Raw genomic sequence first — 17,600 nt, 5'->3', positions numbered from 1 at the left:
TTGTTTTGTTAAAATACCATAGAAAAAGAAAATAACATTTTTGGATATTAGTCCATTTTGTATGGTTATTGTTAGTAATCCTTTTTAGTGGATCTTTAATTGATTTTGCATAGAACCGTTATCTGTGGTCCTTTTTAGTTCATCTTTGCACTCTCTTATAAGGCAAAATTGCATCTCAAGACTTAGGATTTGATGAGGGAATGACAAAATTCAGTAACACAATTTGCCTCTTTTTATTCATTTTAAAATATTGAAGTTGGTTTCTTGTGTTGAAATTTTCATGTCTTTTTTGTATGTGTTAAAGGGTTTGATACATATTAACTGAATTCTTAAGGTTTTGTTTCTCCCTTACCATCCTCACAGATGAGCATGGCAAGGATCAAGGTATAAATATTCGCCAGAAGGTGAAAGAATTGGTTGAATTTGCCCAGGATGATGACAGGCTTCGTGAAGAGCGAAAGAAAGCAAAGAAGAACAAAGACAAATATGTTGGGGTTTCCTCAGACAGTGTTGGAGGATTCAGATACAGTGAGTATCAAAGACAGACTGGCACCTAAGCATCAGTTTAGCTTCTTGGGTGTATTTTAAGAATCACTGAAATACAGAAGACAAAAATGCTATTTTGAATACATACAATACTGAGATATATGTAATACTCATTTTGGCTCCTGTAGATCTTAGGAATATTTCTATTTTTTACTTTTGTGGTTCAAGAATATGATTTTAACCATTAAGCATTATTGAATGACCAAACTTCGAGTTGACATACAGAGAGTAAAATAGATATATGCCCTTTCCTCTTGGGGTTCCCATTCTAAGAAGAAAAAAGGATTTCTGTAACTTACCATGTAGAACATTAAAAAAAAAAGTTTGATGAAGAGATTCATCCTCCTAGTTCAAAACCAGTTTAGTTCTATTTTTGGCCAAAAATAGAGCTACAGGTTAGTCCATTCTCAGTCTCTTTCCTTAATTAAGCACTGCGTTAATTTGACGTAGAAAAAGGTAACTGACAATACCATCAGTTTTTTGTCTAGGCCTATCACTGTATTGTTCCTAATGTATTTAAGAACAGCTAGAACATTCATCTCTCATGTTTATTTTATTTATTTATTTATTTCGTGAATTATATCTTAAATTTTATTTATTTATTTATTTATTTATTTATTTATTTATTTATTTATTTATTTATTTATTTATTTATTTATTTATTTATTTATTTATTTATTTATGGCTGTTTTGGGTCTTCGTTTCCGTGCAAGGGCTTTCTCTAGTTGCGGCAAGTGGGGGCCATTCTTCATCTCAGCGCGCAGGCCTCTCACTGTCGCGGCCTCTCTTGTTGCGGAGCACAGGCTCCAGATGCGCAGGCTCAGCAATTGTGGCTCACGGGCCTAGTCACTCCGCGCGTGTGGGATCTTCCCAGACCAGGGCTTGAACCCGTGTCCCCTGCATTGGCAGGCAGATTCTCAACCACTGCGCCACCAGGGAAGCCCTCTCATGTTTATTTTTAATGTAATAATATGGTTTTCCTAAAATAGATCACTAGGTAGGTGCTTGAAACAGATACAGAAAATAAGAACTCTCTTTCACAGGATGTTCCTTTGGACTCGTTCTGTCTTCTGTGAACACTGACAGTCCCTTGTCATTTTGTATATACACAGACAGGCCAGTGCCACGTATACTTAGCAGCTGCATATTGGGGCTCTCTAACTGCCCCCCAACCATATCTAAGTTTGTTTATATTTGAATTATACTGAGATCTTGTAACTCCTTCATTGTAACTGTGTAAAAATCTTCTATTTCTTACCTTGCGAGTATCTATAAAATGTCTTCGCTCCTTTGCTCCTCTGCTTTCTTGCCCTCAAATTAAAAATACTGCACTTAATTGGTTGATGTTTCTAACAGCAGAAAAATTCCGTTTTTTAATGTCCCATATCACATTTAAGTCAGTTCTTGAATTGGGCAAAAATGTTTCTCTTAAATAAATCACATAAATATGTTTTGGAGTTTTTATTTGTTTAGGGGAGTAAGAAGTCTTTTAATTATTTACCCAAGTTAATATTTTATTCTTTAGATTTTTCAAAGTAGCTTTAGCAGTTTAATGTGTTTTTGAGTAGAAAGAGCTGTTCTCCACTCCTTTCCTCATTCTACTTGCTAGTAGTCCTTTTTTTAATCAGCACAATATATAATTAGATAAATTTAGACAATTGAGTAAGTTTTTAGACTTAGAGTGAACTAATTACATCATCTACATTAGAGATAGAGTTGAATGTCCTGTGTATCTGCATTGCCTTCTTTTATAAATTATTTTTAATGTTATATATATTATTCAGAGACTTAATCAACTTTAACTATTTTACATGCTTTTTATTTTGACGTTAGATAATGTTTTGCCAATATCCACTATCTCTGGCACTCATTTAGTATGATGTCCACCGTGCTCATTTAGTTTTCATCTGCTTTCATTTATCCTGTAAATTTGTTTCTTTTCAAAGTCTAGTTCATCACATTGTTATTGAAGTGTACATATACATTGTTGGAGAGCCATTCATTTTTATAATACCATCCTGGCTTAAATTTTGTCTAGAAAACATTTTGTTATGTTCTCTTTAAGTTGGTGGTCACTTTCAGGTTTAGTAGACGTATTTTTAAATCCTCAAACTCTCACAGAAAATTGTGGCTTTGCAGTTTTACTGAGTAATTCAGCAAAATGGTTTTGTTTGATCTCCAGAGGGCATGTATGCCATCAGAACTTGTTAACCAAAGTTTAAACAAAAGCTCAGTTATCTACCTTTTGATTATTTTGCTGTTTCCCGTTGGTCTTTCCTTTTTCTCTGCACCCTGCCTTAATTTTCAGTCTTCTTTTTAACCACACGTGATTTTTCTGCACCTTGTACTCTTGGCTCTTAAGTTGAGTTTGGACATGGAAATGGAAAAGGCTCCATTTAGTGCCTGTGATTCCTATCTCTTCTTTAGGCCCTCAAAGTCAAGGACTAAAACAAATCTTGACATTTTGGGGCTTTTTTTCACTGCCAGTGATCTACTATCTCCATTATCAAATTCACACAGAGGCTCCCTAGGTTTTGCCAGTCCCAGCATAATGTTTGGACTTGGTGTTTGAATAGATCATCACTGTTCTGAACTGCTTGAGCATATTTCATGATTCTAGTCTGTATAGTTTTTGGTAGTTAGAATATTCTTTTCTTTTTAAAATAATTGAAGGGTGCTTTCCCATGCCATGAAGTACATTTATTTTTCTAGTTTGATGGTAAAGAATGACAGTTATGAGTCTTTACAGTATATTGGGATATGTAGCATTCAGAGTAGTGTTTCCTATAGTTTGTGTTTTGTAAGAGATTGTTGCTTTCCAGTGCTTTTCTAATAATTGAAAAACCATTAAGAAATGGGAATGAAATATAATACATTAAGTGGCTTTTGTGAAAACAAAAGATTTCCATTTCTCTTTTGCTTATATAGCTTGTGTTGGTTTTTGTGTTTTCCTCTACTCCTTTCAGCAGCCCTTAAGAACTTCCTGATATGCTGTGCTGTGCATTAAGGTTGTGTTAGTTTTCGTAAACAAAAGCTTTTGAATCTGCATTCCTGCCCCTTAATGACTGGCACTACATGCTGTGCCTTGCTGTAATTGTGTTGATTCAGCACTGTGGGAGCTTTCTGTTTTCCTTTGAAAACTGTTTTATTATGAGGAAAAGCTTCAGAAATAAGGACTATAGACACCTTTTGAATTTAATGTCCTTAGAGTTGCTTCTCTTTTTAATGCTTTATGTAGGTGAAAGATATGATCCTGAGCCTAAATCAAAATGGGATGAGGACTGGGATAAAAACAAGAGTGCTTTTCCATTCAGTGATAAATTAGGTGAACTGAGTGATAAAATTGGAAGCACAATTGACGACACCATCAGCAAGTTCCGGAGGAAAGATAGAGAAGACTCTCCAGAAAGATGCAGGTATTAACACTTTGTCTCCTGGGTCTCTTGGAAAGGGTACTAAATTGACACAGCTGGGTCTTGGGTTTTTTTGTTTATTTGTTTTGGGTGTTGGCATTATCTGAAATTCAGCTTTATTTGTTTGTTTCTTTAATAGATTTTATTTTTTAGAGCAATTTTAGCTTCACAGAAAAATTGTGCATAAAGTACAGGGAGTTGCTGCATAACCCCACCTCTCTGAGTGCAAAAATACATGCACACACACACAGTTTCTCCTGTTATTAACATCTTGCATTAGTGTGGTACATTTATTAACAATTGATAACCAATATTATTAACTAAACTCTTCAGTTTGCATTAGGGTTTACTGTGTTGTACAGTTGACAAATGGATAGTATCCACCGTTACAGAACCATACAGAGTAGTTTCACTCCCCTAAAAATGCCTTGTGCAAAAATATGGAACAATTCATGAATTTGCGTGGGGGCAGGCTAATCTAGTTCCTGACGTGGGATTGAACCGAGACCATGGCAGTGAAAATGCCAAGTCCTAACCACTGGACCGCCAGGGAATTCCCAGGTCATGCGAATTTTCGCTGTATTGTTCCAGTTTTAGTATATTTGCTGCTGATTTATACATATATATAGTGTGTGTGTGTGTATTTACACACACACACATCATATATACAGTGCAGCTGTTTATAAGATGCTATGTCAGACATTATTTGCATTTAGTATTGACATACTTTCCTTGTCTGTGTCCATTTATTTCTAAAATTGATCACATTTCCTGTATGTTTTTATTCAGGCCATTTATTGGAATTTTTTTTCCCAGTAAGAACTTTGACAGCTTATTTTGCAATTGGGCATCTGATGATCCAGGGATCTAAGGTATTGCTGAGGGATAATGAAGTTTATTATTTTATTAGATTTAAACAAAAGTTAGGGGTTTGAAAATTCTTCCTGTGACATTTCATTAAGATTCTGTGCCAGTTTATACCAGAAAAAAAAAATCCAGATGGATATTTGGACTAAAATGTTTTTGAGTGTGACCTATATTTTCATAGATTACATTTTCTAATGTTGGGGTATTTGTATTTAGTTTTACATAGAACAGTACTAGGAACCTTTTAGCATTCACTTTTTCTTACCTACCAATATAACTATTAACTAGTTTTTCTGCCAGTTATAAGGGCAGTATATGTAGCACTTAATTTGCAAAGCAAGTTTTATAAGATATTTGTCATTTGTGCCTCACTGTATCTCTATTAGATAGTCTAGAGCAAGGATTTTACCATTATTTTTTGGGAGTAAGAACTGAAGCCCAATCAGGCTGTGTGGAACTTGCCTAAAGTAACACAGAGATGCAACCAAAACTTCAAGTGAGTTCTTGTAACTAAGTATCATCTCTTTTTCTCTTATAAAAAAATCTTAACAGTTCAGATTTAGGGGTCATTAAAAAGAAATAAAAATAATAGTTTTGAAACTATTCAGATTCTAAAATATTTTAGTGTCTTCTCAGTATGTTTCCATATTTATTAAATCTGTGGAATTCCTGTCTGTTTCTGGAATATGATCTTTGAAGAACCAGAATTTATTTTTAATACTTTGAATATATTTTACAACTATATTTCTAGCTCTTTTATACTGAAAGTGTATGCATATGGCAATAATAAATAACTAAACTTTGGAAAACGATGCCTACCTCAAATACTCTGTGCTGTTTTTCCCTCTTTAATGTTCTTGTGGCCTTTGTGTTCACACTTTTGGTTTGACTTAAAACATAGTGGCCACATATTCTGTTGCTATTTCCTGAAGAAGTATGGGAATCAGGTAGGTAGGCTGGTTAGAAATCTAACTATGTACCTTCTTGTTTTGTTACTCTCTCTTCTTTGCCCTCCACCCTCAATTTTTCTTTCCTTGCTTTGCCTTCCTATTCTTTTTTTTTTTTTTTCTGTTTCTCCCTTGATTTTTTCTTTTCTACATTTGCCTCTAAGACAGGGTCTGCTAGCGTTCCTAAATCTTTTATATATTCAGGTTTAAAAGAGTGAAAATGTAGTGTATATTATTTGTTTTAGTAACTAAAGAGCAAACCAGGGACTTACATCTTGGAGTATTTGTGAGAGAAGAATAGATTTTTAGACAAAGTTGCATGGGACCTATCTGGCATGTTATCAGAATTTTAGACTTATTAGCTCATTATTAGATTCAGGAATTCTTGAACACTGATCATATATGAAGCTTTCATTTCATTGTGTGCTAGTCAAGTTTACATTCTCACCTTGTAAAGAAACTATCTTGCACTATAATCAAATTGGACATCAGAAAGGTAAGAAATTTCAGTCTTAGATATAGGACTGATGGTGGGAATTTTTAGGTCATTTGTTGCTGAGAAATTAGTAAGTGACAAAGGGGTTTTGAACACTTGATCAGAACTTGTAGATTCCCTAAAATGTTTATAGATAAAAATACATTTAACCCCTTTGCTCAGTGTGGGAAGCCATTCTTCTTGATTCTTGATTTGTACAGGTTCCAAATTGATTTATATTTAAGTAGAAATTGCTTTAGATTAGTCCGAGTTAAATTGCATCAGTAATAATAGTCATAGTTTTAAGGAGAATTTTAAGTATTTTACTTCAGAATATTTATAATTTAAACCACCTACTCTGAAATTAAGAAATAGTAAGTAATGGAACGTATTTCAGGCAATTTCTCTCTCTGTCCTACTTGCACCAGAAAAAAAAACCCAATGCGTCGTTACTGGAGAGCACACTAGTACTGACATTTTTAATTTGGGGCATATGAAAAACACAGTTCTTTTACTCATTCTGTATTTTTTTCCTTTTGCATGTTAAGAAGAAGAAAAAATCTTTGAATGTGCCTGAAAAGGAATTCTTTTAAAATATTTTAAATATATTTAAATTTTCTGTAAAGCAATTTTCTTAGTTTTGTAAAAGTTTGATCTCGTGATTCTATATAGTAAAATAGAGCACAGTTCTTGTAAAGTGTGTTACCTCATTTTTCTGCATTCACAGATGAGAGTTTAATCATTTGAATGCAGATAGGATAATATTTAAAAGATATCCATTGAAATTATAGTATTTTATTATATATTTGCATTAGTATATGAGTCAGTGACAGAATCTTGTTATATAAATGGAACTGTAGTTGTTGCACACAGTCCATTTCAAGAAAATGGTTATCAAATGCAGCTATTTGAGCTCCTAGGCTCTAATCAGTTGATTCTGATATGATAATAACCCTGCTATTTTATTTTTTAATTAAGCTTTAAATCTATAATAAATAAGCACTTGAATTATTTCAGGCTTTTTTATTTGTACACATTTATGTAAATACTTTTTTGTAGCAGTATTTTAGACTTACCTGGGGAATTTGATGGGTTCCCACTTCTGCTCCCCAGTGCATACATATGATTATTCAGGTAGCTTAGATAACATTCTCTTGATCCCTGTCAAATAGTCAAAGTATGGAATTTGGAGTTACTGCATTTGAAATTCTTTAGCTCAAATCACTGAGGGGTCCATTTTAAAGTAATCCCTAGTCTTATTATTTTCCTTCATTTTTAATATCTTTTAGTGACAGTGATGAGGAAAAGAAAGCAAGAAGAGGCAGATCTCCCAAAGGTGAATTCAAAGATGAAGAGGAGACTGTGACGACAAAACATATCCATATCACACAGGCCACAGAGACCACCACCACAAGACACAAGCGCACAGCAAATCCTTCCAAAACCATTGATCTTGGAGCAGCAGCACATTACACGGGGGACAAAGCAAGTCCAGATCAGAATGCTTCAGCTCATACACCTCAGTCTTCACTTAAGGTGGGAATGGCACGAGTTTACACATTATACACAGTTTTATTCTTTTTTTTTTATTATTAATTAATTAATTAATTTTATTTATTTTTGGCTGTGTTGGGTCTTCGTGTCTGTGCGAGGGCTTCCTCTAGTTGCGGCAAGCGGGGGCCACTCTTCATCGCGGTGCGCGGGCCTCTCACCATTGCGGCCTCTCTTGTTGAGGAGCACAGGCTCCAGACGCGCAGGCTCAGCAATTGTGGCCCATGGGCCCAGTTGCTCCGCGGCATGTGGGATCCTCCCAGACCAGGGCTCGAACCCGTGTCCCCTGCATTGGCAGGCAGACTCTCAACCGCTGTGCCACCAGGGAAGCCCCCACAGTTTTATTCTTATAAATTACTTTTAGAATTACTGCATTAGTAGACTCAGGCATTTCTAGGTAATCATATTAATTATTAGATCATCTGGCATGTATTACTCAGTCATTAATAATAAGAAATCTCTTTGGAGGAAGAAACCTGTCCAATTGCTGAATGATTATCTATGCACTTTCTATGAAAATAGTAATAACACTCTTGGTTCATTTGGGAAAGGTTGTGAATCAGAATGTAGTGCATCTGTTTCCTTCTAGACACCACCACTGGTACCAAGTGTGAGATTCACTAAGGAAAACATGGTAGTGTTTGGAAGTTGTAACAAATGACCACTTGTATATATGACAAGTAGTTATATAGCGGAACTGGTCTTGTTTAATACAGAGATCGTTCCTGTGAAAAGGAGGTTTATTTGCCCTGTGGTCAGTATTGATCAGTAGCAGCACTAATTCTTGTACTGTCTTCAGTTTTTATTCACCACAGAAATGAAATCCACCTGCTAGATACCTGGCTGCAAGCTAGTCTTTTGGACAGAAATCTGCCTAAGAGGGAGGAGGTTTGCCCCAAAAGCCTCAATAGTTGTTCTGTTACTCTCCCCCCACTAGTATTCACCCAGCTTGTATCTTTGCATCAAATGTAGCTGAAAGCTAGGGAAAATATTTTTCTAATGTATCTTGCAAATTGCAGGTGACTCTAAAAATAAAGCTAGTCCTACTTAGTGTCAAGAACTGTGTCAAGTTTTCCCACATATCTTCTGGTGTATAATTTCACCCATATTGTGCTCTTTTTAGTTTTGACAAAAACCTCAAAATTATAACTCAACTAGTTGTAGTTAAAAAGGGGAAGTGGATGTGCTATTTCCTTGTGGTCTTAGTTTTCTCCTGCTGTGGATACAGTTAGCTTACTGATGACTGTCTTAAGATCTGGTAGATAGTCATAATTAAAACCCAAATAATACATGATGGCTGTTATATGGAGAGTTCATTTATGGTTGCATGGGGAAAGTCATCCAACCTGTATAATTCTTTTTAACAGTAAACTGAGACTTTTATATCTTAAAAGGATTTTAAATATCAATTTGTAGTACAGCCTGAATGTATGTCACTGCCATAAATATTTTAAATTTATAGTGTAAGCTTTTTGACTTTGTTTTTATTACCAAAAAAATGCATAGAACTCTGTGAAGTTCTCGGCAAGTTACTCAGCTGCTTCAGATCTCTTTCAACCTCAAGGCCTTTTTGAACCACAGTATATAGTGTTTTAATCTTCAAAGCTCAAATTAACATGCCTAGGAATTTACAGTGTTTTCCTATTGCCTAGCACTTCTGTTCTAATTTAACATGTATGTATTGAACATACAGGACCTATGCATTAGGGTGCTTAGAACTATGTATAAGAGAAAAATCATATAACAACTCCAGCCCCACAGTTTGGGAACTAAATATAAAACAGATGTCAAGGTATATCAGACCAACATGGAATTATACTGACCTGTATGGTATACAAACAGTGTTGCTAAAGTTCACAGAATCATAAAATTTTAGAGCTAGATAGGATGTTGGCCTCCAATCCAGTAGATCTCAGACCTTCTTATGCATTGGAATTACTAAAGGAGCTTTGTAAGACTGTACAGACCAAGATCCCAACCTGGGCAATTATGATTCAGTATGTTGTGATGGAGCTGGGCATATATATTTCTTTAATGCTTCTCAAGTGATTCTGTGTTAAGATTTGAGTGAGATCTGGAAGGTATGTTTTTTCAGAGTGAAATGCAGTAAGAAATGAGAAAGTAACCCAGGAACAGTGGACATGCCTAATCTTGTCTGATCTCCGAAAAGAAGTGAGTTAGGGAAAAGAGGAGTGTGGATGTTAGGGACTTTTACAATGCTAGGAATAGAATACTTTAAAAATACTATCTCTCCATAAGGATTCAAGGTCACTTCTCTTTTTTCAGAAAAGGAAATCTACCTTTATTAAGATAATTACAGGTATTTGTGTCTCAGTTAGGAATTACAGATGAGTAGAGCAGATTTTTAAAAAAAATGGAAATATGTTTTCTAAGCTTATTAGTTCTGTGTGTGTTTTCAGACTTCAGTGCCTAGCAGCAAGTCATCTGGTGACCTTGTTGATCTGTTTGATGGCACCAGCCAATCAACAGGTAAGCTTCCACATTGGCTTTTTCTTTTTATCAATAGTATTCTTGGTTTCAGAGTAATTTTTTTTAATGGCAAATAAAAGATGGAATGAAAATTAAAAAAAAAAATTTTTTTGCATTAGATTTATTTTTAATGTGAAATTAATTCACTTTGAGCATTATTTGGGAGGAAGTGTTTAATTGCCTAAAATAAGGAAGGTGAGCACTTAAATATTTGACTGATAATTCAGTGATCTCTCTCAATTTCTTTAGCACTGAGTATTTGGGGTCGCTTTGCTTTTTCTGTAAGCGAAATGTACTGCTCTGCCCATTTCACTGTCTTTCCATAAATCTTAATTCTGCCTGTCAAACTACCCACACCTAGAGTTCATTTAAACTTTTCATTCATTTATTCACTAAACATTTATCGAACCAGACACTGGCCTGGGTGCTTGCGGTATAATGCTTAGTAAAACAGTTCTTGCCCTCATGGGAAGGTCAAGTGGAGGAAGTAATCATTAATCAAAGAGTCACAAATAGTTACCTAGTTACAAACATACAGAGTGCTTTGGAGGAAAGGGGCATTCTGTGAAAGTGTGACATATTTTAAAGAGGGCTGCAGCAAAAGAATAGTCCATTTACCAAGATTTTCTCACAGAGAAGATTAACGATTTCTTCAGTTTGATGTCCAATACGTGCTAGATTTTTTTTTGAGTAATTCCCTATAAATTGTTTTCAAGAAAATTGATTATTTTAGGTTGCATTTGATGATTATGGAGTCGTAATAAACTGTACTGCAAGTCAAAACAGCTTAAGAAATAAAACTTATGTTTAAAGTTCATTTCACATTAAAATGTAACTGACGAGATTGGCATAAAAATAATGTCAAAGTAAATCTGTTGTTTCTAGTTGTGTAATAATTTTTCAAAACTGAATTGTTTTAAAATTTACATTAGTGTTTATGATGAAAATTACTTCTCACTGATAGTTTAGTACATATGATTAATTTAAAGTCTATTATTTTCTCCCTCTCCTTGACTACTATCATAAAATTAATTCTTAGACTAGGTTTGAACTTACTAGGGTGTCTGGTTCAATCCAATTTCTGAGATTCTTCGATTCCCACTCCCTTTTTTCTGTAAATGTAACTGTTCGTAAAATTATTCCTTAAACTCTATTGAACTGTCATGCCCAAGTTTGCAAACAACTACATTAGTTGTTTAACAATTTATGTGCTGTCTTTTTGTATGTTGAAGATTTTAATAGTAGTATTAACTGGTAGTTAGCATGTAGTCATATAATACAGACTTAGTGTCACAGAATATCAACTATTTTGGATTTCCTGGTATGAAATATTAAAGAGCCCCTTTCATGCATCTGTGAAAATTTTTAATGGAGCAATCAGAGAAGAATTAACTAGGAAGGTCAGATGAGTGAATCTAACTTTTTTCCTTGGTGTTAGCAAGATTGCTTTGAACAGAGAGAATTATTAAATACCAGCATGCTTCCTTTGCTTGGCAAGAAACCTTTGAGTGGTTTTTCTTCTCCAGTGCAAGCAGTAGATTGGCTAATTAAATATAAGTAGCAATTAATATTAATACAGTAATTGAGACAAAGTCTGAATGAAATCTGGAATATTTCTTGCCTTAATTTTCTTATCTTGATATTTTCTAAAAACCAACTGAAAGTGGGTTGACATAATTTTTTTTTAAATTGTTCACTGTTTATTATTACGGTCACTCTTTTTTTTAAATAATTTTTTTTTTTTTTTTTTTTTTGGTGGCTGCGTTGGGTCTTCGTTGCTGCGCGTGGGCTTTCTCTTGTTGCCGTGAGCGGGGGCTGCTCTTTGTTGAGCTGTGCGGGCTTCTCGTTGCGATGGCTTCTCTTGTTGCGGAGCACACGGGCTCTAGACGTGCGGGCTCAGTAGTTGTGGCTCGTGGGCTCTAGAGTGCAGGCTCAGTAGTTGTGGCGCATGGGCTTAGTTGCTCTGCGGCATGTGGGATCCTCCTGGACCAGGGCTCGAACCTGTGGTCCCCTGCATCAGCAGGAGAATTCTTAACCACTGCACCAGCAGGGAAGTCCCCATAATTATTTTTTAAAGTTCTCTCCTATTTGAAACAGTTTGTTTAACCAGTTTGTGTAGAACCCCCTCCAATCAGTAAGATGAATTTCATTACCATGAATTTCTATTTAAATATTTTAGTAATAATATATTTTAAATTGAATTCAGCAGTGGAGAAAAAAATTGGATGTTAAATCTTTAGCACCTACATGTAAGAAAGTCTAAGAATCTACCATATTAGCATTGCTATTTGGTATGCCATTTGGGTGTCATTTACCATATGTGCCTATATTTATAATGCTGCTGTCATGCAAGTAATATGGACATGAACTGTAAACCTAAGCAGATACAGCTTCTGTACCATTCACCAGATAAATGTCTCCTTGGAGAAAATGCTCAGATTTTCTTTTTTTATGTGTTATTTCATCCTTTTTGTTAGCATCTTCAGAAGTATATGTGGTAAAATCATAGTGGAATATCAACCAAGTTTAAAAATACACATGTGAAACCCATTCATCAAGATTTTCTTGAGACTGTGATGATAAATGTCCCACTCTGGTGATGTTCTTTTAAAATCTGTACTCAAATGATACTTTGGTGACATTTATATATAGTATGTTTCTAAGTAAACATTTTTTAAATGAATAATAATGTATTTAGAAAATAAGCCAGTTACAAATATAATGCCAAGAACCATTCCATTTCATTTTTAGTATATCTCGTCTTCAAAGTTTTCGTTGTCTCCTTTGTCCCTTTTGTAATTAAGGAATTTAGGTCTTGATTAACATACTACTACATAAGTTGTTTCTAGTACAATGAATGAGGTTGAAGAGAAAATATAAAGACTTTACAAGGCTTGCAATATCTTTTGATTTTTTGGTTGTTAAAAAATATCTTTTAAGATTAACGTGTATCAAATCCAAAATGTTCATTACATTTACATTTGAACCTGTTGCCCTGTACTCCGTTATCACTAAAGTTAGTTGAGGATATTTACATGGATGTGAACCACCTTGTTATAGCCAAGTTACTGGTTATTACAACCCAACTTATATATTAGAATTTTCATGGGCGTTGTCTCTAGTTTAATCTAAGTTTACTAAGAACAAAATGTTTTACCATATTCTGTTTTCACTCATTAAAAGTAGTGCATGCTCATTTTAGAAATTTTATGGAAAAAAAGTAATTCACTATAACTTAGGTGCATAAAGTTAACTATTAATAATTTTGGTGAATAGTCTTTCTTTAAACATTTTCTATATAATCAGTCAATATATTTAAGCATTTATTTATTTATTTTTTCCACAACTCACACACTGTATTTTATTTTTACAAAAGATAAATAAACTGACACCAAGCATTGTAAATTAAGCATTTATTATGTTGAAAATCTTTTTCAGGCTTCTAGATAAAGATTTTATTGTTATTACACTTTTTTGTAAACTCTTTTTCATCTAAAATCTCATGACCATTTCCTTATTATAGTTGGTATTTTACAGACCTTTTAATTGCTTTATAATCTTAACATTGTGTAAATATGCTGTAAGTTACTTGACCAGTCAGCCTCTTATTTTTTGGACATTGGGTTTTGATTTGTTTCCAAACTTCTCTCTGTTATAAAGTAGTGAAGTAGCATCTTTCAAAATCTTCCATTTTGGTAAGGAGAAAATAATATTTCATTCTATTTTGCATGTGTTTGATGACTGACTTTGAAACTTTTCATGCTTTTATATTGCTAGTTGTAACTTGTCTATTCATGTCCTTTGTCCTCTTTTTTTTTAATTGGGGTTGTTTATCCTTATCGATTTTTTTAAAAACTTATTTATATTAGTTCTTCATCATATATTTACAATTTTTTGCATTTTGTCATTTCTTTTAATTTTGTATTTATTAGAATTCCTCATGCAAAAGTTTTCATAGTGTAATCTAGATTAAATTCTTCGTTAAAGAAAATTTCCATTTATAGTTAAAGCACTGTCTAGTTCAGCTATATTTTTCCTGTTCACAGTGTTGCTTTGGAAAATACATGTTCCCAGCTGGTGATTGTAAATAACCTCCTTGCTTCCCTGAAAAGGCAGATGGAAATGGTTCATTTATAATGACACCTCTCATGTGGGACTCTTGAAGGATAGCTCTTATTGTGAAATTCAGCAGTCTTCCACATGCAGCAATTTTTGGTAGACTCTTATTTAAATTCCCTTAGATAGAAGTTATCTGGGAAAAATGCTTAAGTATAGAAAATGTCTGTTAAATTTAAGGCATTGGTATGCATAACATCATGCATATAGATATGGATAGTCCCTCCTAGGAGGGAGAAGCTTTTCCTAAATGAAATAAGAGATTTTTAATTTCTGAGATAGTTTCCAAAGTTGAGGATCACATTATGTAAAACACAATAGAAGTATGATCTGTGGCACTTCAGAAGATGGAGAAAAGTTAAATCCTTTTCAAGGAAAGGTGGCTTCTATTTGTAAAATACTTATGTGTGTGTTTCCACTCTTTTACCTCCAGTGTTCTTAAATTAGTCATGTTTGAAATTAAACTCCCTGTAGTGTGGATGGAGAGAATAATAATATTTGCTATAGACAAGTTATGAACATAGTATAATTTTAGCTTAGGTGTTAGAAGGTAGAGCAATAGAATAACTAAATAGATAATTATTTGAAATATTAAATTCAGGATATGACAAAAATAAAATATGTCACCCAGTTTGAAGATGTGATTCACAGTATTCAGTGCTATACTCCACAGCATGAATTTTCTTTGTAGCCCAGACTGGATAAGATTTGAAAATTCCGAACTTATTTGGCATAATAAATTACATATTGATGTTTATTCACTGCTTGGATGAAGAAAATGAAAATAATCTCCTATTTTCAAATCCCTTAATGTTATAATAAAAGATTAACTATCATTCTGTTACCTAACAGTATTCTTTGATCAATATTTTTAACATGAACGAGTATTACAGAAGACACACTTATGAATATTAAGCAGCAACTGTTCACACCATTGATTTCCCTGCTAGATTTTATTAATATATGTGTGCTTGTTTATATAGTTTAAAAATATAGCTCATTGATCTTTTGTACCTATCATCACATTTATTATGACATATGTACCTTTAAAGAAGAGAAAAATCACTGTGATATTTTCCTTTGGATAAAGCAAAAGCAGACATATGAGCTGTAGTTGTTGCTAGGAGTAGAGAACCTTGGCCTTGGTGGAAGTTAGTTCACGGTGAGTGAGTATATATGTGAATATGTGCATCTGTAATGAGGTGAAGGAATAAGGAATTTGTTAGGCCTGCTGATAGTTGACTACAGTAAATGTGTGTTAAAAAGAAATACAAAGTTCACCTGTGTCAGAAACTGATTTGTTCCTTTTATTACTGCTGGCTATTTATTAAGAAGGGGAGATGGTTCTAGTTTAATTAACCCAGTTGAGCGTAGCAGATGGGACAGAATGTCTTGCAGCGATAAGACAATTCAGAAATGGCACCAGATGTTGGAAGCTGTCCCTGGTGGTATTTGAGTGCAGCCCAGATGTTCCAGTCCCACCTGGCTAGTTTCTAAGCACTGCAGGCTAAGCAGCTGTGATGTAACCTATATAATGTTCACATAACACTAAAAGCACTATAATTGAACTGCCGCTCTAAATTTCTAAGGTTGTGACTCTTAAGAGGTGAAATCTTTAAGGACAAAAATAAGGACAACTATTTAAGGTTTTAGATCCTTCGACTATTGCTGTTTCATTGATAACTGAATTGAGGAGAAGTGGAATATAAAATTTAACATAATGTTACTGTTCAAATTATAGATAAAAGTAAATATTCTTACCTATTTAGTGTTTACAGATGAAAATTTGTATGAGAATGTGATGTTATGCGTGCAGATTGATCTGCAGCCTTATGATTTGAATCTCACCCCTTTAAAAACACCAGTCTGGAAGTAGCAAAAAGCTACTGGGTTTTTTTTCAAGGATTAAAAATGCAAGTATTTTGCAAATATTTGCAAGTAAACAATAGGAAAAAATAGTCCACCTAAATCATTGCATTCATTTTTCTTCCTATAGCTATTAAAACTGATTTCTATGCAGATCAACTTCAAGGGTTTTTGGGGTTTTTTTTTTCCCTTCTATTTAAAAAAAAGTCAAACTGCAGAAAATTTGTCACATTTTCTTTGTCTCTCTCTAGTTCTTTTTTGGTTTTGTTTATTTATTGTGCACCATTTGAGAGAGAATTGCAAACATCATGACATTTTGCCCCTAAAATACTTCAGCATATATCTCCTTACAACAAGGACATTCTCCTTCACAATCATAATATAATTATCATACTTGGGGAATTTAACATTAAAACAGTATTGTTGTATAATAGACCATATTCACATTTCCCTAGTGTCTCAATTACATCATTTCAGTATAGCACTTACTTAAATATCCAGAGTCCAGTCAGGGAATCACCCATTTCATTTACTTGTCATGTTTCTTTAGGCTTCTTTAATCTGGAGTGGTCCCAGTCTTTGTCTTTTATGATGATATTTTCTGAAGAGTCTTGAGAGCTGTTTTGCAGAATGTCCCTCAGTTTGTATTTGTCTGATTCATTCTTCATGATTGGAGTCAGGTTAAATATTTTTGGGAAGAATTTGAGTGATGATCTCTTTTTTAGTCCCTTTATATTAGAAGACCCATGAGTGCTATTTTGTCCGATTATTAGTGACATTAAGTTTGAGCACTTGTTTAAGGTGGTATCCATCTGATTTCTGCACTGTAAAAGTAGCTTAATCCCTTTTTATTTGTAAGTAATCTGTGGGGTGATGATTTGATTACCCAGCAACATTTTACCCAGGTTTTAGCATCCATTGAAGATTCTTATAAAGAGCATAATTGGCCAGATAAACTGCATGCCTACGTTATGTTCGTGAAATGTAAGTAAGGGGTGACTGTAACCACAGTTGTAGTATCTATTATATTACTAGTTATAGAACTGAGGGATACTGTAAGAGAGTCTGTCCTGTGGTAGCTTAAAGGGAACATGGTGACGTGAAAAGCTGGATCAACTAACTAGCTGTTATGATGGGTCTTGGGGCTCTAGTATTGGGTATTTTTTGAGTGCAGTGCTAAAATGGCTTCCTAAAAGCGCTATCAGTTGTGCTGTGGTTCTGACAGTTTTTTTCCTCATACTTAATTTCTAGGAGGATCAGCTGATTTATTTGGAGGCTTTGCTGACTTTGGCTCAGCCGCTGCATCAAGCAATTTCCCTTCCCAAGGTA

At 34.1% G+C, this 17,600-nt stretch overlaps 1 protein-coding gene across 12 annotated transcripts in view; it reads left to right on the top strand.

Moving 5' to 3' along the window:
- CLINT1 (clathrin interactor 1) overlaps window positions 1-17,600 on the top strand; it is a 66,980-nt gene that overhangs the window by 40,962 nt on the left and 8,418 nt on the right. For 10 of the 12 annotated variants that reach the window (XM_082379075.1, XM_082379071.1, XM_082379074.1 and 7 more), the window contains 5 exons: window positions 364-528; window positions 3,785-3,962; window positions 7,538-7,784; window positions 10,220-10,289; window positions 17,523-17,597. In XM_082379075.1, coding sequence (XP_082235201.1) covers window positions 364-528; window positions 3,785-3,962; window positions 7,538-7,784; window positions 10,220-10,289; window positions 17,523-17,597 — 735 coding nt within the window. The remainder of the gene's footprint in view (window positions 1-363; window positions 529-3,784; window positions 3,963-7,537; window positions 7,785-10,219; window positions 10,290-17,522; window positions 17,598-17,600) is intronic. The other 2 variants (XM_082379081.1, XM_082379073.1) reach the window with 1 other exon arrangement.

Source organism: Balaenoptera borealis (genome assembly GCF_965194805.1).
Source record: "Balaenoptera borealis genome assembly, chromosome: 2".
NCBI classification, from domain to species: Eukaryota; Metazoa; Chordata; class Mammalia; order Artiodactyla; family Balaenopteridae; genus Balaenoptera; species Balaenoptera borealis.
Note: the sequence above shows the minus strand (reverse complement) of the source record. Positions and strands in the feature narration are given on the sequence as shown.